This window comes from Leucoraja erinacea, chromosome 23 (assembly GCF_028641065.1).
Source record: "Leucoraja erinacea ecotype New England chromosome 23, Leri_hhj_1, whole genome shotgun sequence".
Classification (NCBI taxonomy): Eukaryota; Metazoa; Chordata; class Chondrichthyes; order Rajiformes; family Rajidae; genus Leucoraja; species Leucoraja erinaceus.
Genome location: NC_073399.1, coordinates 22,272,288 through 22,295,214, shown reverse-complemented (window position 1 = coordinate 22,295,214; position 22,927 = coordinate 22,272,288). Strand labels below are relative to the sequence as shown.

The window sequence follows — 22,927 nt, the reverse complement described above, 5'->3', positions numbered from 1 at the left end:
ACTTTTAACAACAGCCCAATTCAATACTTTCTTTAGAGTGCATTCACCATTGTCATGTATGAAACATAGCAAATAAGCATGCTGCCACAATCGACAAAGAGATAATATCCAATTGTTCCAGAGATGCTGCCTGACCTGCAGAGTTCCTCCAGCGCCTTGTGTCCACTTTTGTTTCAGACTTCAGTTGAGAGGAAAGTGCTGCCAGCTCTACTGCTCTATTTTGGATGTCGTTTCGATCTTTAACAATAATTAACCAATTCCTATCCCATGTTTTACATTCATATTTTTCATGGCATTAACTTTGCCACTAAAGTTTATTTCACTTAAAAACAAGTGACGAGAAGATGCTTAGTTGCAACCTAAACATACTATCAAAACTACTGTCCATACAATACAATACAATACAATACAATACAATACAATACAATACAATTTATTTGTCACTTGAACCTCATAGAGGCTCAAATGAAATGTTGTTTCTGCAGTCATACACATATGAAAAAATAGACCCAAGACACAACACAATTTACACAGACATCCATCACAGCGCATCTCCTCCTCGCTGTGATGGAAGGCAAAAAAACGTATCTCTCCCCTGCACTCCCCATTCCCCTCCCGATGTCAGAGTCAAAGCCCCCGGCGGGCGATGGCAATTGTCCCGCGGCCATTAAAGTCACGCCGGGCGATGCAAGGCCACGCTCCAGGTCATCCTCGACCCCGCTACTCGGGCAGGAGAGGTCGTCATTGCAGAAGCCTCGAAAAGCGGTCTCCCACCAGGGACCCGCGGGCTCCCGATATTACTGTCTGCCAGACCTGCGGTAAGCCTCCGAATCTCCGGGGGTCGGGTCACAGCAGCGCGCCGCCACAGCTCCACCCGCTCCGGACTCGGCCAGCTCCATGATGGTGAGTAGCTCCGCAGCTCCGTGACTGGAGCCCCAGGACATTCCTGCTGGAGGCCGCTCCACGTTGCAGCCCCAACGACAACGGAGACCCGACAGGGAAAAGGTCGGGTTCTCCGTGCAGGGGAAAGATTTTAAATGTTTCCCCCCCCACCCCCACACACACACACACATACCCCATCAAAAAAATAATAAAAACTCCATTAAAACGGGACAAAAAATAACAAAAAGACAAACGGACTGCAGGGGCCGCTGCGACGTGAGTCGCGCCGCCCACCCATTGATAGTGTGCCAACATTCACACATTAAACAATATATCTACTTTTTATATTTTGTATTAGTGACTTGTGATGTCAGAATATTTCACGGGGTTGTCAGTATTAATCTCTTCATTGTCAGTAGCTGGGTGGGAGGATGGGTGGAATTGTGCATATCTCCAGAGTTCCAAATTGGTTTGCTGACCTTCTGCAGATTATCAGTGTCAATTGGTCGGAAGGCTGTGGGCAACTCTACTTTCATCACCATCGGCCAAAAGCTCTTAGGTATACTCTCTCGCAACCCAGACAATTTTCATACTCAAAACACCTCCCATTTTGGACAAGGCTTGCCAATTTCCCTAACTACTACCATAATTTTCTTTATCAAATCCACAGAATATGGATAAGAACAAAGATAATAAGAATTAGTTATGGCCATTAGATCTAGCACCAAGCTAAGTTACTGGACTACTTAACCTACAAGTAAATGATAGAATAAACTGGGGAAAAAAGTGAAGAATAACATTTGCCATCAACCATGACCTGATACTAGACTGACTTGTACCTCTTCTCCTTCTTCCACCAAAATCTGGTCGCCAGGGTCTACAAGATCAGATCTTCACAGATACTACAAGAGGGGGATGCAGCCAAGCATTCTTTTTTTTCCACATTTCCTGTTTTATATACTTTACTCTCAAAGAATGAAATACATTTTATTAACTGAAAAGTTAATCCTTAGGCTGTGTTTGAGGAGTAACATAGAAACATGGAAACATAGGAAATAGGTGCAGGAGTAGACCATTCGACCCTTCATGCCAGCACCGCCATTCAATATGATCATGGCTGATCATCCAAAACCAGGTCCTGCTTTCTCCCCATATCGCTTGATTCCATTAGCCCTAAGAGCTATATGTAACACTCTCTTGAAAACATCCAGTGAATTGGCCTCCACTGCCTTCTGCGGCTGAGAATTCCACAGATTCACAACTCTCTGGGTGAAAGGTTTTTCCTCATCTCAGTCATAAATGGTCTACCCCTTACTCTTAAACTGTGACCCCTGCTTCTGGACTCCCTCAACGCCGGGAACATTTTTCCTGCATCTACCCTGTCCAATCCCTTAAGAATTTTATATGCTTCTATAAGATCCCCTCTCATTCTTCTAAATTCCAGTGAATATAAGCCCAGTCGATAATTCTACTGCAGAACTATGCAAAGAGGACTCACACCTGAATGCATCCAACTCGATTTCCTGATCAACACAAAACAACCCAGTTATGTCTGATATCATGTTTTGTTTAGGAAAATAATCCGTTTTTAATCACATTGCATGGGGAAAGAAGATCTGAAGAAATCAAAGCAATTCAGAGTACATTTTAAGATGAAAGCCGCGGCAAGAGTGTAAATGAGATTTACTGGAGTGGTGTTGTGCTTGGGAACATTAACAATGTGGAAAGACTGGAGAATGTGTGGTATTTCTTCAGTGAGCAAAACATTTAATGAGATATTTAATACATATTCATAATTCTCAGTTGGTGGGAGAGTGAAAGTGGAGGTTGATAACCATGGCGCACGGATTTACCATGTTTGGAAATAATGAATTTGGACTAATATGGGACACTTTTATCCAGTTTTGTTTTAGGATATGGACTCCCCTGCCCAAAAATATGGTAGAATTATTATGGGAAAAGTGCAACTGGGTGGGACCATGATGGTTCTTTAAAAGGGTTGACAAAGGGCTCATGGGTGGATTCCTTAATGTTGTTGACTTTCAACTTTCAGCCGGTCATGAACAACAACCCATGGATGCTCCTTTACTTTATCTCCTTCCTGCTCATCGTGGCCTTCTTTGTGCTGAACATGTTTGTCGGGGTGGTGGTGGAGAACTTCCACAAGTGCCGGAAGCACCAGGAGGTGGAGGAGGCCAAGCTGCGCGAGGAGAAGCGTCTCCGACGCATGGAGAAAAAGAGACGGAGTAAGGAGAAACAACTGGCTGGTCGGTAGTTTTTCTTGTATCTTTCTGAGTCGTGCTTGACCTTTGACATCACTTCTCAGTGCCTGACAATTGGGATATCCCAGAGCATGCCAGTTAGGCCTCTGCATGGTAGAATGAGCTGGGCTAAAACAAAAGGTCCCATCAACCAATGCAAAAAATTGCCATGTCATACATTGCTTGCATGTTTTGGTAGCGACCTTTTCAGAGGACAAACCGTCTTCTACCCAAAGCATTCTCATAAATACAGTACCTGAAAAACATGATGTGCAATAGTGCAAAGATATTGGCTCCAAAGTGCCATCAGTTTCTTATCACTTATGCATGATGCTCTTCTTGTTGAAGGAGTCGATGTCCTGCACTATTGACCTGTAAGTGCACTCGCTCTTTGTGTTATTGGATTTTTGTTTTACAACCTATACCACAACTGCTTTTCAGCCCTTCACTCCCATAGCTTGGGACAGGCCAGAGAACATAACTAATCTGTAGGCAATACTCTACATTAATTGAATTCTGTCTTGCACAGAAACTGTTTTTTTTAACTAAAGTCGGTTGGGAAATAGAAATGGAAAGGAAGAAATTATAATTGAAAACAAAGGTGTTACATATTTCAGTGATGAAAGAGCTGCTGTATTGCAAGATACTGACTTTCCCCATATGTTCAATAAAATGGCTTGATTCAAGTCGACAGCCATAAGGCACTGCATTTATTTGGTGACTGTCGGTACACTTCTGCTTAAAAAATTTTAAGTGAATATTTATCAGTGAGCAGACATCAGGCAGTTATTTTAGGAAGGATCAGTGATAAGCAGTTGACAAATTTTGTCTCGAAACTTTATAGAACATAAACTCTTTAACCTGTTATAGTAAACCATATTTTATTCTATCTGGTTTGATGGTCTGAATGATGCATTTCATTACACAACTGAGATACATTCATGTGTTTGTCTGTTATCTTGACATTGCATTTTTAAGTTGCTTAAGGCTTTAGATAATATTGCATTCATAATAAACTTTTACTCAGTTTATGAGACAAAGGGAACACTTAAATAGGGATGTCGTCCTCCTTAATTGTCAAAATAAGTTTCTCCAGATATTATCACAAACTAATCTTCCACAGGTCTGTTGTTGCTGACTTGCGTTTAGCTACGGCTCATAAAGGTTATGCTTCCAGATTTCAACATGGCTTTATTTGTAGCGCACCAGTTCCATAGACTAAGTCCAATATCCCCTATTGGGTAGGAGTGAATCGGACAGTACCACAGCTTATGGAAGGATCATTCAGAAGCTGATTACAGAGGGCAAGAAGCTGTTCCTGAGTCTACTGGTGCATGCATTCACGCTTCTGTATCTACTGACTGATGGGAGCAAGGGAAAAAACAAATGACTGGTGTGGACAGGTTTTTGATTATGTTGACTGCTTTTCAGAGGTATCATAAAGTTTAGATGGGAGTCAATAGTGAGGAGTCTGGTCTGTGTAATGGACCAGGCTATGCCTACAATTTCTTGCAGTCTTGGGCAGAGCTGTTCCCAAACCAAGCTTAGTGGCCTTAGAGTAAACAGGTTAAGTTTATTGAGACCTTAGATGTAGAGTGAGTAGCAGAGGTTTGGACATCACAATGTCCAACATTTGCAGAACTGATCGATTTTACTGGCCTTAGTGGCACTGGATAAAGAACAGTCGTGGAGTCTTAGAGAGATACCGTTCTTTGGCCCACCAGGTCAACACCAACCATCAACCTGTCATTTACATTTATCCTACATTAATCCTATTTTTTATCATCCCATGTTTCCAGAACATGATAGAATGTCCTGCATCAGTTGGTACTGATGAGGAGGGGTTACCTTGCCCTAATTTAGCCCTCTAGAGAAGAGCAGAACAACACAAACTTTGTAACAGCACAAAAAATCATGTTGTCATGAGAACAAATAATAATGTGGCACTAGAATTTTGCAGAGAAGAGTATCATAGAGCTTGAGAAAGGGGTGATGTTCTGTGCCTGGGTTGATAGGGGAGGTGGGTGCTGGATACATTAAGGATGATTTGCTGTGCACCATAGACAACAGCATATCATCCTGTAACAACACTAGCCTCATGGTAGACAAGCACCAACAGCACACACAAATGTTTCCAGGGGGGTGAGAGGAGCATCAGGGCAGAGGCAGAGTGTTCCCTGGTTCACACAATGTTATGTTGAAGTCTTAATGTAAGGGATATAGAGAGGAGGGGTGTCCTTTGGAATCAGTGGCAAATGGCAATGGGAGGTGGTGGAAAATATTAATTGAGACCTGAAATAAAACTCTGACATCAGAATAGTACCAGTGACGTCATGATACTCGGATAAAACTAACAGACACCAACCTCTTGAGGCAAGGCCTCATATAGATGCCTCCGATGATGGACAGAGCTATGCCTCTGATGGACTGGGTTGTCCACCACTCTTTACAGCCTATTGGGTTCCTGGGCATTGGAATTGTCACACCAAACCATGATCCAATCTGCCAGGATACTTACTACAGTGCATCTGCTGAAGTTTGTCAGACTATTTGGTGACATGCCAAATCCCTCTAGTTGGTCCACTTTCTTACTGGTTGCATCTAAATATTAGGCCAAGGGTAGAACAAATCGGAAACATCTGAGTAGCACTGGGACCACTAGTACAAAATCTCTGACCCCTTTCCCCTTTCTTGATCTCTCTATTTCCATCACAGGGGGACAGAATATTGTCTGACATCTACTACAAACCCACAGACCCACAGTTAACTGGACTCCTCCCACCCTGCCTCTTGCAAAGTCACTAGCCCCTATTTACAATTTTTCAATCTCCACCGCATCTGCTGCCAGGATGACGGTTTCCATTCTAGGACATTTAAGATACCACATTTCTTCAGTAAACATAGATGGATCTCACACCCGCACGCTTCTGTGTCCGGTAATTCTGCTCTCGCTCCCCCCCCACCCCCCTCCCCAGATAGAACATGGATAGAATTCCCCTGGTCCTTACCTTTCATCTCACCAGCTTCCTCATCCATCACATTATTGTCCAACATTTCTGCATTTCCAATGAGTTCAGTTCAGTTCAGTTCAGTACAGACACCAGTCATATCTTCCCACCCCCACCTTCCCATTCACACAGCTTTCCGCCTTTTGCAGAGACTGTTCCCTCCGCAACTCTTTGGTTCATTTTTCACAACCCACCCAAACCATGCCCTCCCCAGAACTTTCCTCTAAAACTGCAAGAGATGTAACACCTATCCCCGTACCTCCTCCTTCACATCCACCCGGGGATCCCAGCAGTCCTTCCAGGTGAGACAGAGGTTCACGTGCATCTTCTCTAACCTAATCCAGTGCATCAGGTGTTCCCAGTGTGGCCTCCTTTACATCGGTGAGACCAAGCATTGAGTTAGCAACCGTTCCGCCAAACACTTGCCCTGGGTCCACCAATGCTTACTGTGTCTCCCGGTTGCTAACTACTTTAACTCCTCTTCCCATTCTCATCCATTGCAAGGGTGAGTCCACATGCAAACTAAAGAAACAGCTCCTCATATTCCACTTGGGTAGCTATCAACCCAACAGTATGAACATTGAATTCCCCAATTTTAAGTAACCAAATCAACCCCCTCCCCCCCCTTTCCCTCCCCCCTCTTTTCCTTAGGTCTCAGTTGGACTCACACCTATTTCTCCCCACACCCTCCCCTCCAACCTGAATTCCCTCCTCTAATTTCACAATTCGCAACTTTCCTGTTCTTATTTCCATTTCTGGTCTTTGTCCAACCCCCCCTCACCTATATCCACCTATCACTTGCCAGGCTTTGTCCTGTCCCTCGTTTCTTCCTGCTTTTTTCCCTCCCCCCATTCCCGAAGCCAATCAGTTTGAAGAAAGGCCCCAACCTAATACGTCACCTATCCATGTTCTCCAGAGATACTGCCTGACCCACTGAGTTACTCCGGCACTTTGTATCCTTTTTTGTAAACCAGCATCTGCAGTTCCTTGTTTCTACGGGAATCAAAAGCACTGGGATCCAGTAGAGATTCATAGCACTGTGTGACATTGGCACAGAGGTGGGGTCAGTAGTGGCATGTCATGTTAGGATTAGTCTTGTTTATGCTTCAAAAGTTTCAAAGAGCAGTAAAAAAAGTCTAGCTGTCAGAACTAAAAATACTTGACTTTGAGTGTTGAAACAATGTAGCCGAGAAATTGATTTCACTCATTTTGTTAACTCATTACGCGTTCTGCATGAAATCGTAAACTGAGTCACAAATGGATGTAAAACATAGTCAGGGTTACGGAATGGTTTACGCACAGAAATGTGCTAAATATTCCCCGACAGGTCCACAGTCAATTTGGTCCAGCTGCCAACACGTTACTGTACAGTATTGACAGAAGGTGTTGCCCTTAAAGGAACTCTTCCCATGTCAGATGTCCCATGCCAGACATAAGCAGTACGTATACGTACACACCTTGCTTTGCGTCTTGAGGCCGTTCAGTCAGGTTTCACTGTCAGCAGATTGTCCCATTAAATAATAAATAATGCATCAAACTAGCACACAATAAAAATAGAAAATGCCAGATACCTCAGCCACAAAGTTATCCTTTCAAGCCGAAGAGCTTTAGCAGAAACCAGATACCTTCATCTGAACTTTGGATTTCTGAACTGAAATGTTAAGTCTGTTTCTCCTCAACAGATGCTGAGTGGTTTAAGCGGTTTTTATTTTTATTTTAGATTTCCAGCATCTGCAATTTCTTAGATTTGCACAGTACTCAATGTACTTGTGCTGACCTGATTTCACAGTGATCAAGGGGTGGACATCAGAATCAAAATTTACATTGGCAAGGACAGAAATGGGCATTGTATGAGTATTGACATCATGACAATATATATAAAGCCAACATGCATAGAGCATGGCACTTTCATGATGAAGGCAGTTTCACCATTTAATGATCCCTGGTGTATATAAACAACCAGTTTCTTAGCTCATGTGTTTATTTAAAAGTCTGTGTTCCTAAAGCTTTTCATATCATGACCTTAACATCAAACCATTTTGACTAATTCTGCTTTAGTGTGAGTTATAATTTCACAGAAACAGAATATGAATCTTTCTAGCTGTGTATTAGGTACCTGCATCACATTATATCAACTGTCTGCTCTACTATTGGCATTGTGTAAAATGTCTCCTGATTATTGGGATTTTTGAATTATGAATTATCTTTTACCTACAGCCTCAAGCTGATCAAAAAAGTTGGGCAAATCATGTTGTGTCCGTAACGCATTCATAAAAAATATCATTACAGTTAATGGATTGAATAATCAAAGCAGGCCTTCCAATACAAAAGCAGTCGTGGTCAAGGTTGTAACTCAGTGATCCAATAACTCAAACAACACACAAAGGGACAACATTAAATATCCATCAAATATCCCTTGAGAAATACAGATAAAGGTTTTACCACAGATGTAATAACTTAAGATACATTACAAATATTTAAGTAGGATGAGAATTGTCACATTTCTGGCAGATATATTGTTACTATTTTGTTGCAGGCAGGCAGTGCAAAACTATGTAGAGATAACTTTTTTCCAAAAATTAATATTCCTTTTTTTTTTAATCCCTGTGACCTTCCAGATGTTTTCACACTATTGAACTGGGGTGTACAGGTTCATATCATTCACTATTCCAAAGAGAAAAGAGCTTCAGCAGGATGTGATGTAATTTGATTTGCCTGCAGGTTGTCACTTTGCTTTGCATGCTCCTCCTCCTATCGATCTTCAGCCGGTTCTTTCTGGTAATGTCAGCTCGGCTTCCCCAAAGTCTGTGTCTCCTTCCATCCTCTCACACTTTCTGCATCTTCCTCTCTTTCCGTCACCCTTTCACTTTAAAAATGAAATTAGCAGACTTTGAGCCCTTTTCTTTCAATTCTGAAAAGATCTGAAACATAAATTTGGAATTTTTTTTAAAGTAATGGTTCATGATTGCACTTTTTAAATTTGCAAAGATTAAAGCATTTTCTGAAGTGATATGAAGTAGTGAAAGAGCAAGTCTTCTTACAAGAAAAATTGTATTCACTATTCTAAATAATTTGATGCCCTATGTATCCCCAACAGTTTAACAAAGGGACACAGATTGCTCCCTCTAGAGTTAAAGATGGAAAATAATTTGATCAATCTAAATCCGTATATGTTAATGTGACAGCCTGTCTAGTGTCTGGCCACATTTCTATTTTTCCATTTTGATAATGTAAGACATGACATTCAACTCTGTCCACTGCTAAACTATTCTGAAGTATTGGCTCTTCAATGCAAATGCAAGAGACCACTGTTAAATTGTTGAAGACAAAGCATTCCCAGATTGGTTGCTGCTAATGTTGTTCTAATATTGACACTTGCTTCAAAGATGAAGAAAATCACATACCACATATTGATTTATTATCTTATGATAACATTGCTATTTTTTAAAAAGGAATAGCTATCAGTTGTTATCTCTCTCTTAGCGTTTCCTAAATATGTTTATCATTCAATGGTTCATTCATTTTTGTCCTCCCGTATAGGCTGCATGGAATATCCATTTGATTATCAATTGGCTGAGCAGGTGGAAACCACTCGGTCTAATTTTTTTGGTCAAACATATTTTTAAAACTTCAAACTTTGAAAACTCTAGTTAACCCTCTCTTCTTTTCTACCACTTTGTATGATTGCTGCCTGTAACGTTTCCAGAACCTGTCTTTTCCTGTTCCTTTCGTGTCACAATACCAAAATGTCCTCTTGTAACACATTCCAGAGAGAGCGTTTCTGTTTTTTTATTGAATTGAGAGGACAAGCGATCTAATACAGAAAGCAAGTCAGACTTATGTTGGTCTTTGTTGTCAAGCCATTTTCCTGCTTCTGTTTATCATTACAGTTAGATACAAGGTACAATATCTGCTTTCAGACCACGAACCAACCAGAGCTGATAAGTTTACAGCCAGGAACTGGAAAAGCTCTGGTCTATCACATAGCATGCAAAATTAGTGATTCGGCTGTATTGCCAAAGGCATATACCTCAGAATCTGGATCAACAAGGTGGGCAATATCAATGTAAGATTGCTGAAGGTTCAATGAATTGTCAATGTAAGCAGGCAACAACATCTTATAAAGCCACTGTCAAAGTTTTCAAATTAAAATTGTTGAGCCAGGAGCTCTCTTTCACAACAGGGCTTAATTAGGCAACATTTAAGTAGCTACTGGTTTTTGAACAGCGAAGGAATCTAATATGGCAGCTGTGTTTTTCTTTTGTTTTACACTATGGCTTTATTACAAATTATAATTTTTATAGCAAAACTGAATACAGTTTTCATAGATCTATCGTTTTCTGCTTTTTTTCACACCAAAACCAATTTAGCGTTTCCAGAATAGTAATCTCAAATCAAGAAAGCTCTCTCTGGAATATTTCTGAATTATTGTCTGTTTTAGCCTATTGGAAAAGTCTCAACCTGGAAAAAAGGTCCAGTAATGGTGGAGTCAAATCCAAATGTAGTTTTTATTTTAAGGTTATTCTTGGGGTTTTCTTCAGTATATTAAGTACTTCTATATATTCAGTATATTAAGTACTTGTGTACTTCTGCCAACAGCTACCCATGCAACACAATCACAGGTAAGCCAGCCAGATTCTCAGTCAAGAGAACAGAGCTGTTGCCATGGGTGATATTTATCAAGGTGATACCACATCTTTGTGCTGTCCCTGTAGCCACTAGACTGTGACTTCAGAGTGTAGAATCTGATACGGCCAAATTTCAATATAAGTGGCTAATAAGTACTCTTGGTCCATTTTTTTCTCATTTGTAAGCAGATAACTCAAATCTCATCCTATTCACCATTGCCCAAACCATACGCTTCCCAGATAGTTAGTGTGGATTTTCCCCCTGGAAATCCCCACATCCTATCTCCAAAAGTAATTTGCACCATTTCTTCAAGAGTAAAAGTGGGAGGTTGTGATACCCGCTGATGACAATTCCAGGCAGACGTTATCTCGTGACCAGCATTATGAGAACAATTCATTATTCATATGTATCTGCATTCTCTAACAACAGGCTAACTAAGCACATGCTGAATAAACATTCATAAAATTCAGCCCTGTGTTATTGAGCATACATCCAGCATTCTGATGTTGCTACTAAATTAAAAAGCACAGATGTTAAAGTAAACCCAAGTAATCTCTGTCACCATGAATCACCGAGATTTATGTAACTAACTCAGCAAGGTAAAGATCAATTGTGACAAACTACTGTATTGTCAGAAATCATTATTATGAACTAATCCTCGCCCATGTCTACTCTAATGCTGTACTTTATACTCTCTGTCAGAGGCAAATGGAGAGAGTGCCTATAATGTCACTGATTTTTTTAAACCTGAATTTTAAGATAAGTTGACCTTGAGATACATTTTCTCCGTAATGTCCAAACTAATAGCTCAAAATTCCCCAGTCCACTGCTCTCTGGAATATATGTCAAAGAAATGTTTGCTGTCAACTTTATTCAGATTTGCTGTTGTTAAATCTGAGACAGTAAAACTGGGTGTAAATGTTCTCGGGGAGGCAGTAAAACAAGCTCAACTCCCATCTATAATAAAAATTAAAGGAGGTTCAATCCTCTCCCTCCTCACTCCTCACTCCTCCCAACCCAAGTTTATCAGATACATTAAATGAGCAATATCCTGAACAACATAAAGAATACGTTTCCTATCATTTTACTTACATTTTTTTCATACCAAAGGCAGACTCAGAAAGATCACTGTGGTTTGTCTTCATGTGTGTTTGTCATATTGTTTTATTATTTAATGCCGTCTATGTGAAGTAAGTGTTTGTACTGTTTCTTCATAGTGTGTCCAACTGTCTACTGTGTTGCAATGTTTCAATGGCCTTTGCAAATGTGTACTAATGATCTCTGAAATTAGGGAGTGCCAGGAAGGACACTAACACAGTTTTTTATCAGTGCAAATGTCTCTTTCCCCAGACTGTCCAGAACATTACATACTGGCAATTTAAGTTTAGTACACATTGTATGTTAGGTTTACATGGCAATTTATGTATCTTCACATCAGGAACTTCGCACACTGAAGATACAAACTTACGTTGTACAAGCAAGTGTTTAAAATACTGTATTTGATTGCCATTGGCTCAGGTTAAATTTTCTCCTGTGTAGTTAATGAAAAAATCCTGTCTGATGTTGAATAACTATTTTTTCACTTGCGAGTAATGATACCAAAGTGAAAAGAAAAAACAATATCCAATATGTGCCATTACTGTTCTTTAACAATAAGTTAATGAACTGTATTTGAATGTTTCCCAAATCATTTTTCTAAATCGGACACCTCCAGTCTAAGGATCTAGCCAGCAATTCAAACGTGTAGTGAATAGGTCCCTTACTGCACCATGACTTGCATTTAATGTAGAAACTTCCAAAGTGCCTACATGTTCTTCAAAATGTTGCAAAACTTCTTATTACTCAGAGTTGAAATACAGTGGCTTGATAGATTTATTGTGACACCAGTCATTACCATAGCAGGTTACAGGATGGAATGATACTGAAGGATTTTCTGTGTGAAAAAGACATTTTGCTCATGCATTGCTGCTAAAAGCTGTAAAGTTAGCCATAAACTTGAAGGATGCTGTTCTTATATTTTTAGCCTATCAGGAGCGTTGCTTGCCATAGGCAAAGCAACTGAGCAGTCAATGCTCAGATGTACTGTGAACACATTTGAAATTTGAAATGTTGAAATCAGTATGTTGAGGAGATTTGAAATTTAATAAGGAAAAGAATGGTAGAGAGTTCAGTCAACCCCTTTCTGCACCATCCTCCATTCAGGAGGCAAGTTCCTGTGAATTCTCAATGTGCCAACTAATGTAACTAGCCACCAAGGAATGGAGGTGTAATCAATGACAATGTAAGGTACAATCATTAATCTTGAGGTAAAGCTTATATCAAGCCTTTGGCTTTCTTCAGATTACATCATGAATTCATCAGTTCTTGCCAGTGGTTCTGCAGGGCGCGCAACAGAACTCTCCACCATTCCTCCTGAGCCAAATCTCTTGAAACCATGTTGAGAATATGTCTAGATTGTCCCATTAATGTTGTTTGATGGCTGGGTTTACAGCTTAATTGTGTCCAACCTGTATGTTATAATGAACTGTGTGACTTTCATTTGCTGATTGTTTATCTGTTTCCCAGTTTTTAGAGACCACATGCTCTAGCACTTGATTACCTGTTAGTTTTGTTTTCAGTCAGTCCAATCCTGTCCAGTTGAGTTGAGAATGTGGATGTATTCTCAGAATCTAATCGCCACTCTTTGTTCTCTGTAATATCTTTTGTTGGCTGTTCAAGCGTGTGTATTCTGGTACATGTTGAAGGGCCTATGAATTGTCTGTATTTCCCAAGACTAAACGGTTTGTTGTTTGAATCACTGAATTAATTATAAGGAGTCATGGACAATACTGTGAAGAATTACTATTAAAACATAAAATGCATGAAACGTTCAGCAAGTCAGGCAACATTTGTGGAAAGAGAAAGAGAGTTTCAGGCTGAAGACATTTCCTTCCGAAAAGAAAACTCTTGTTTCTCTTTCCACAGATGCTGCCTGCCCTGCTGACTGTTACATCATTTTCTGTTTCATGTCAGATTTCGACCATTTGCAGGTTTTTTGATTTTCACTTACTGTGAAAAGTGTTGTCGAATTGCAAGCAGAGAATGGTCTCATTAAACCCATTACCTTTTTCAAACAGTTGTTTTGTTATTTTGAACCGAAAAATACCTGTAATTGCTATAGAAATAAATCAGAGGGTGGTGGAGCAGTGGCTGAGCACACTGACTATCCTGCAGTTGAAATCAGCATTGATTGATGAGTTGGAGGTGTCCTTTAACTTAGGGCCATGGCAATCTGCCAAAACCTCCTTCCCTGTCTCTTATCCATTAGAACACGAGGCACTGTAATGCCCAAAGTATCACCCTCCCTGTGTATGTTTGAAGGGAGACTGAAATGAAGATAAAAGTAATAGCAATTGGGCATTGGCTCTCATTAAGACAATAGGAGAAACTATTGAGCAGTAATAAATCAGTCACCATTTTACAACCTGCAGAATTCTCAAAACCTGACGCACATCACCAGCAAAAATTGGTTTCATGCCCAAGTGTATAGATTATAAAAACAAAAACAGAAGGAGATTACTTGATTCTTAAGCTTCTACTGACTCTTGCTTTTAGACTCACAACTCCACTCATTCTCATTGACCTGCCAAAATGCATTTTCATTAGGGCTGTTATTTAATCAGCATGAAGGTACACAAATCGCACAATCGTAAATTAGCATGTTAGCTCCTTAATTCTTTAATTGTGCATTCTAGTTGGAAAAAAAGATTAAACTGAAGTTTTTGTTTGTAAAATGTAAACATGGGACCTGTCAATCCCTTCATGAGCTAAAGAAGATCCCAAAACAGCCTGAACACAACAGCAGCCCCACTTCCCAGCATCACGGGTGAATGGAACCACCAATATCACTCACTCAGTGCCAACACAAGGTCAGGCCACACCCTGAGCACCAGCACATTGACGAGGCCAAAAGAGACCCAGGAGTAGGGTTGGAGGGAAAAGTAAGGAAGACAAAAAAGGGAAAGCAGCAGGGATGAGGATGGAGTGAGAAGGCAAAGGTAAGGGGGTGGTGAAGGAGAGGGAATAAAGTTGAGAGAGGGAGATAGAGAACACAGGGGAGAGATTAAGTTAGTGAATGCGGCCAAAGTGAGGAGAAGAGAGGACAGGAAGTTAAGAAAGAGAGAGGGAGGAAGGAGAGAACGAGCAAGTGGGGAAAGGAGAGAAGAGGGAAAGACAGTAGGGAAAAGGGAGCAGGGACAGGTGAGTGGTACAGGGAATAAGGAGAGAGGCAAAGTCAGGTAGAGAGAGAAGAGTTAGTATGATGAAAAGGAACAGAGGTGGGAGTGAAAGATAGTGGGCTGAGAAGTAGCAGGTGGGACAGAGAATGTGGGAGTGAGATTGAAAAGAGAGAGCAGGAAAAAGCAAGGAGAGAAGGTTTGGGGTACAGTGAGGAAACGAAAAAGTAAGAAAGATCGGGGTTAGATAGAAAAGAAGGAGGGATGGAGAGACAGAACAGGGGAAATAAAGAAGAAGAAGGAGATAGTGTTGGAAGCGAGAGAGAGTATGGGAAGAGAAGGTGGGAGCTGGGGGATGGGCTACAGAGAATGTACATAAGCATTAATGGCACTCTCTCTCCCTACATTCCCCCCTACTTTGTCTAGCTCCTCCTTCCTTATCTGTTTACCTCTTTCAAGCTCTTACTATCGTTCCATCTCCTCTCACTTTTCAGCATTTTTCTCTGTCTAACTTACCTCCATCTTTTTCCACTCTCCCCCACTGCCATATTTCCACCTACTCTTCCTTCACTATCTTCCCATTCTCTCTCTCTACCCCTCTCCGTTCTCATTCTTCTCCCTCTCATTCTCCTTCCTCCCCTTCTCTCTCCCCATAGCATCCCCTTCACTTCCCCACTCTCTCTTTCACTTTATTCCTCCCTATCTACCCTTTGTAATCCACTTTCTCCTCTTCTCTCCTTCCTTTCCAGGTTCTCTCTTTCTCCCTCTTCATTTCTATCCTCTCACATTTCATTTTCTCTCATCTCCATTCTCTTTCCCTTATCTTCATTCTCTCTCTCCCCCTTTATCTCCCTCTCCTCCCTAAACCTATTTTCACTATATTTTCCATTAACTCCCCACAGATTCTATCACATTGATACACTTGGGGTAATGTACAGTGGCCAATTATACTACCAGTCCAAACATCATTGGGACATGTAAGGAAACTAAAGCATACAGAGGAATGCACACAGTCTCAAAGACACTCTTCATAATCATTCATTATCCTGATAACATGCAATATCCAAATCTTCCTGAGATTGATAACCAGAATTTTTTGCATTACTCCCCCAATCTAGCACGCAAACGACAATTTATATATTCCTACCATGAGATTTTATTTTTTTAAATAAATTTCCAAATAATATTTGGGGAGAGTTTAAAGAGACCATTACAATTCTGAGTTTAGTCTTTTATAGTGGCACAGCAGTAGATCTGCTGCCTTACAGCGCCGGTGATCCTGGCTAGTCGATCCTGACTACGGGTGCTGTCTGTATGGAGTTTGGACATTTTCCCCGTAACAACGTGGGTTTTCTCTGGATACATTGGTTTCCTCCCACATTCCAAAGACATGCAGGTTTGTATGTTAATTGGCTTCTGTAAATTGTCCCCAGTGCGTAGGATAGAACTATTGTATGGGAGATTACTGGTCAGCGTGGACTCGGTGGGCTGAAGGGCCTGTTTCCACGCTGTAGCTCCAAAACTAAATATTTCAAAATGATTGCTTTCTTTTCATACAGCATTCGGAAAAGTGATCAGAATATTAGTCTGAAATGGATTAAGGCCCATGATTCCTTATCAAAGATTGTTTTATAATAATCTAAACTTTACCAATTGCATGGAGATTAATTTTGCCATTGAAGACTAAAGAGAAAGTTACTACTAATGGTGTTCAGCTGCATAATTAGCATGTTAGATCATCAAAACATCATATTGGATTACATTTCAAAGCTGTATCTGGTTCAGCAGGCAATTTGTTTAAATTATAAAGAAAAAACTACTGAAAGTACCCTGTACTAATTTGAATCTGGGTATGGGTTAGGGACTGCTCACTAGATCTGTAAACACATTGTGCAGAAAGGTTTAAGGTATAAAATTAATCATTTTAATATTAACCTGATTTAGTGCAAATTTTACTGCTTTTATTCTCCTTAATTCACCTACTTTCCCTCATTTATTGCAATTTGCATTTCGTTAGTCCCAATCATTCTTCATCACCTTGAAAGATTAGAGTCTTAAAAGGCATGCAAAAAGTGCGGAATAGCAAATTTCGCAATCTAATTTAAGGTAGTGAATTTTTTTTTTCTAATTGGAGCAATAGGATAGTAAAAGTATAAAATTATGAAAGACCCAAAGCCCTACTACTAAACAAAATGTATTAGTGCAAACATGCAATAATTGTCAATGAAAATACCTTATCCTCGCAGGATAATAGGAATTACAGTAACCCCTTGCTATAATTAGCGGTAGAGTTGCTGCCTTACAGCGCTTGCAGCGCTGGAGACCCGGGATCAATCCCGACTATGGGTGCTGTCCGTACAGAGTTTGTACGTTCTCCCCGTGACTGCATGAATTTTCCCTGAGATCTTTGGTTTCCTTCCACACTCCAAAGATATAAAGGTTTGTAGGTTAATTGGCTTGGTTTGTAAACTTGGTATTAGTGTAAATTGTGCCTAGCGTGTTTAGGGTAGCGTTAATGTGCGGGGACCACTAATCAGTGTGGACTCGGTGGGCTGAAGGGTCTGTTTCATGCGCTGTATCTCTAAATTAAACTAAACTAAAACTAAGATGGTGTCCATTATTATCGATTATCCACTACAACTAAATAAGGGGGCTAATATGTACAGTACTAATGGAAAACAGGCAATAAACATACACTACACAGTAAACAGTAAAGGACACAAAATACACAATATGTTGGAACGGCACAGAGGCTCCACAGTAGAGTTGCTACCTTAGTGACCCGGGTTCAGTCCTGACCTTGGGTGCTCCCTGTGGTTGCGTGGATTTCCTCCAGGTGCTCCAGTGCACTGGTTCAATGATACACACTGTCATGTGTGGGGCGGAGCTGGTGTGCCATTTTGATAGCAATAATATCAGGTTAATTAAATCTTGACTTAATTGTGTCCCTCAATTCTTCAGTTCCTACATTTAGAATTTTCATAAGTACTTTTCAAGTGTAACTATTTTTTTTTAAAATAACTATAAGAAATTGATTTCTGTATATGTTCAAAAATAAAAGCAGTTAAAATAAATTTAACCATTGCATTCCCTCAGTACTGCACTGGAGCTCCAGTTGAGATTATAGAAAAGGAGAAGACTAATTGGTGACAATGTATTTTACAAAGTTGCTCTTTCTGCATATGTTGCCCATGACTACAGTATATTGAGCAGTCCAGTGTAAATTGCAGCTAACTTAATTGCAACACTGCGGCTTAGATTGTAAAAAAAAATCACAAAACTAATGGGTTGCATTCAGATCTCTATGGCGACTAATTCGATCTGCACATTACTCATGTTTATTACTTAAGACATTCAGTGTCAAAAGAACAATTCAATCAACCTTAATCCTTGAGTGAATGTGAGATTCACAAGATTTATTTAGGAGTGCAACTTTATTTAAAGACTGTCGCTATTCAATTAAAATTTAGACACAAATGGAAGGAAACTTTCTTATTTGGTAATATTCATATTTTGTGCTTGTAACAGAAAAATCTCAAAAGCAGAGTTTCCAACCCAATATTAATTTTGTTGGATTCTCTAACAAAATGGTCTTTATTCTATTGCAAGCTTTGTTGATGACAGCAGACCCTATGACTGGCATCATATTCTCAAGACTATTATTAAGTTGAAAATGTACAGACTATTCAAGTGACGAGTTTTAATCGTCTGAACTAGAAGTTCTTGAGTAAGTCTGAGGAAGGCTGGATTATACATTTATGAATTGATTGTAAGCCTTTGAAGTGTGAAGTGGGGGGACTAGATGACAACTCATGGCAATGTATGGCAGTTAAGAAACATGTGGAGCTAAGCACCACAGAACTCGTGTCACGGGATGATCAACAGACATTAATGGATTTATGTGATGCCACGATGGTGTTCTGCCCATCTGATTTTCCAATAAACAGGTACCATTCTGTTTTTTACAGGTTGCTTTTGACACTGAATAACCAATATTCTGGCATTATATCAGCTATGTAAAATAACAATGTGAAAAAAGTGTAATTTTGATCTAAATATATTTTTTTTAATATCTTGCCTCCATTTAGAAGCACAGTGTAAACCTTATTATTCTGATTATTCTCCTACTCGCCTTTTCATCCACAAAATGTGCACAAGTCATTACTTGGATTTGTTCATCACGGTTGTGATTGGGCTGAATGTAATCACCATGGCAATGGAACATTATCAGCAGCCAAAGGTAAGTGAGAAAGTTTTCTTATCAAACCAGAAGCAGAAAAATTACATTTATCACAGTTCTGAAACTGATCACACCAACTACTTTTAACTTAGGAACTGGCAGGAGATATACCGGTAACCAGAATGAACAAATTGAAACTTATCAAGACTTTTTCAGATCTAAAAAGTCTGAAAAATCATGAAGTGGTTACTTGCTTCAAGAAGTCTGTGACTATAATCCACCCAAATGTTATGGAATGTAATGGTACAATAATATAGGACTGTGTCAATGCTACTTGATAACTTCTGGCAAGATGACCACTGACATGAGTATGATAGCATCTATAGCGAAAGTGAGACTTCCACATCCACAGGAAGATGCTAAAAGATTAAGAGTAAATTAATGGGAAGTTGAAGAAGAGGATTACTGTTTTTTGTTGAATATCTACATTTCATCTGTTTTGTTAACTGATAACATAAGTGCAACTGGTATGGAAGTTCTCCCGTAGAAAACTAATACACTTCTTGTGTAAATATTTTGTGACAATCGCGGTAAAACACTGAAGCAATGTCTACTAGCTTGAACTGAATTAGCAAGGTTAACTCGTTTAAACGGAATTAGCAAGCAATCCGCAATTCAGGAAGATAGACACAAAATGTTGGAGTAACTCAGCAGGCAGACAGCATCTCTGGAGAGAAGGAATGGGTGATGTTTCGGGTCGAGACCCTTCTTCAGACTGAGAATTCAGGAGATGGAGGAGGAAAATAATTAGTGACCAGAAGACATGAAAGTGATTATTTAAAAAATAAATAAAGGCAACTGGAGTAATGTATTTTTGGGTCAGTGTAAGTTGTTATAAGGTCCGAAGTAATAAGAACAGAATTAGGCCATTCGGCCCATCAAGTCTTCTCTGCCATTCAATCATGACTGATCTATCTGTTCCTCCTAACCCCATTCTCCCCATAACCCCTGACATCCTTTCAGATTGTGATGCACTACCTGAAAGGCCGTGCAGGTAGATTCAATAATAATTTTCAAATGAGATATAGATTAAAATCTTCCCTTTATTGAATAGGACCATTGCATATCTCTACCAAAGAGTCAGAGTTATCACAAGCATACCAGGTCAAATTATTGCTTTTATGCTGCATATTCATTAATTTTAAATCAAATGCCAATTTATATATATATAATATATACACACAGATGGACAAATCTATAATGGTTGTAATATAATCATTTTTCTTTAATCTTGATCTCTAATTTTTAGATCCTTGATGAGGCGCTTAAGATCTGTAACTACATCTTCACGATTATCTTTGTCCTGGAGTCTGTATCCAAATTAGTGGCCTTTGGTTTCCGCCGGTTCTTCAAGGATAGGTAAAACACTACAGCACTGATAAAACGTGGGGAGTAATGATATTGTATCCATGGTTTGGGGCACTCTGCACCAGTTTACAAGAAAATGTAAAGCATGTTGTGTGAACAGTAATCTATAACTAACATATGATTTTCACATCACCATGGGGCCAAATCAAGAGCAGTAGAATGTCTCAAACGAACAATAATGGGGTGACTTAATCCTCAAAATAGGATGCCCACTAACACCTTGCTTTGTTCTCTGCCACAGTATCGGAGGCCCATGTTTGGGCAACAGATGGACCTGCGTTAGTCAAGTAATCTTTTTTTTCCCCAGAGGCAGTCCTTCGGTATTAAGGGTGACTGGCATATAGTCCACTTCTATGGGTTCTGGGGTGACTAGTAAAACCAATGTAGAAACTGCAGACTCTACCACAGATGGGACAGGCATTACCTAATGGGGTGGGTGGATAGGTGTATTGAAACAAACAGGTTTTGAAGGATTCTCATTAATGACTGAAGAAAGAACATTTTAAAGAGTACAAACAACTATATTTATCAAAGCAAAAGACAGGAAACATTTATCAAGTAACAATTCTCACGCCCCTCTACACATGCGAGACTCCAGTCTGCAATGGTTGGCTTGGAGACCTTGAGGGCCCATGGCCTAGGCTCGCTCTCCCTCTCCCTCTCCCTCTCCCTCTCCCTCTCCCCCTCTCCCCTCTCCTCATGAGTGAAGTTCCTAACAGCTCGGTTAAAGCATACACTTACAGTATATAATAAAATAGCTACCCTAATCTAAGAACAACGGATGACTATGTTTTTGAACTAGCAATCCTCCTTAGTGCCAAAAACCTGAGTTATTTGTCGTAACAGATGCTGAGCTAGGATGTCCCTGAGAAGGCAAACAATTATCTTAATGACCTTGCAGGTGGAACTCATGATTTTACTGGTCCTTCTAAGATAGCCTAAGCCACCTCCCAAGACATCTAATTGTTTTCCTAGCTCAGACAAGGCATGTGGTGCTGTTAAATTAGCTGACAACACCATTTTAGGTGAAGCTATCTATTTAACCCTTTCGTTACATTCCACCCCTTGGAGTTGTCAGTCCATCTAACTACATTATTCAGTATACGTCGAAGCATCAGAACAGTCGAAGGTTCAGTACAAATCCTTCAAAATTCCCGTCAGTCACAGAAAAATATAATTATATTCCAGATGATTGATATTTTTTGTGGGCTGATCTTCACTCTGCACGATTTGGTCTTGGATTAGTCATCTGGTACAGTTGCCAGAACAGTCACAAACAGTCACGGTTTAACATCCATGGTTTATACCATCTTAGTATACACAAATGCAAGCGTTTTTGATTATTGCAGATCAATGACTGATGATTGAGTGACCTTGGTTCTGATTGCCGTAGGCTGAACAATTTCCCATTAGTTCTGAACACTAACTCCACTCCATAGGTGCTTTGCTGGAGGTGAAGCACAGCAATGCAGCAAAAAATGTTGATGAATTGCAGCAATGACACTGATACAGCCCTATTTCACTCTCATCTTCGCTGAGATTGGCACTGTTGTAAAACCATTGGAAAGGATCATGGCTTTCATACTATTGTGAAGCAAACAGCAGATAAAGGCAAATTCTGTGAGTAGCCAAATTTGAAGAGAACCTCAAGTCCCTCCCAGTTAATGATCAAAGGCCTTCATGAGGTTGACTAAGGCCATGTAGCTGATTGCCCATTGGGAGGGGTAATTCAGAAGGAACTACAGGTGCTGGTTTAAACCAAAGATAGACACAGAAAGCTGGAGTAACTCAGCGGGACAGGCAGCATCTCTGGAGCGAAGGAACGAGTAATGTTTTAGGTCGAGGCCCTTCTTCATAATTCAGAAGGACACTGGTGAATTGGTGGGTTAATTAACATTTCCTATAATTTAGAATTCAATTAATTTGGAATTCAACCAGAATTGGCTTTTACACAGGTTACTTGCTATATTTAAATATTGCTATATTAAATAGCATCCTCCAAACCTATAACCTCTCCCCATGAAGGGCGAGTAGTAAGCACATAGTATTATCACCATGTTTAAGTTCTCTTCAAAGTTACATACCACCCTGATCTACAAACATATGGCCATTCCTTTATCATCTGTCTAAATATAAAATCCAATGCCAGCACCTAGAATAGTTCAGGAAGGTAGTTCTTCACTATCTTTTCCAGGACAAGTAAGAATGGATTACTGGAATTAAGAAATGATCACTTCAATCGCCAAGGTACAGACAGCTATGCACCAAATGCAGGTAAATGGGATTACTATAGAAAGGAACTTGACAGATAGCATAGACATAGAG

At 40.0% G+C, this 22,927-nt stretch overlaps 1 protein-coding gene across 1 annotated transcript in view; it reads left to right on the top strand.

Annotated features, from left to right (window-relative positions):
• The window catches only part of cacna1g (calcium channel, voltage-dependent, T type, alpha 1G subunit), a 239,374-nt gene that overhangs the window by 157,643 nt on the left and 58,804 nt on the right, over positions 1-22,927 (top strand). The window contains exons 23-25 of the mRNA XM_055654095.1: positions 2,936-3,128; positions 19,083-19,234; positions 20,484-20,593. Coding sequence (XP_055510070.1) covers positions 2,936-3,128; positions 19,083-19,234; positions 20,484-20,593 — 455 coding nt within the window. The remainder of the gene's footprint in view (positions 1-2,935; positions 3,129-19,082; positions 19,235-20,483; positions 20,594-22,927) is intronic.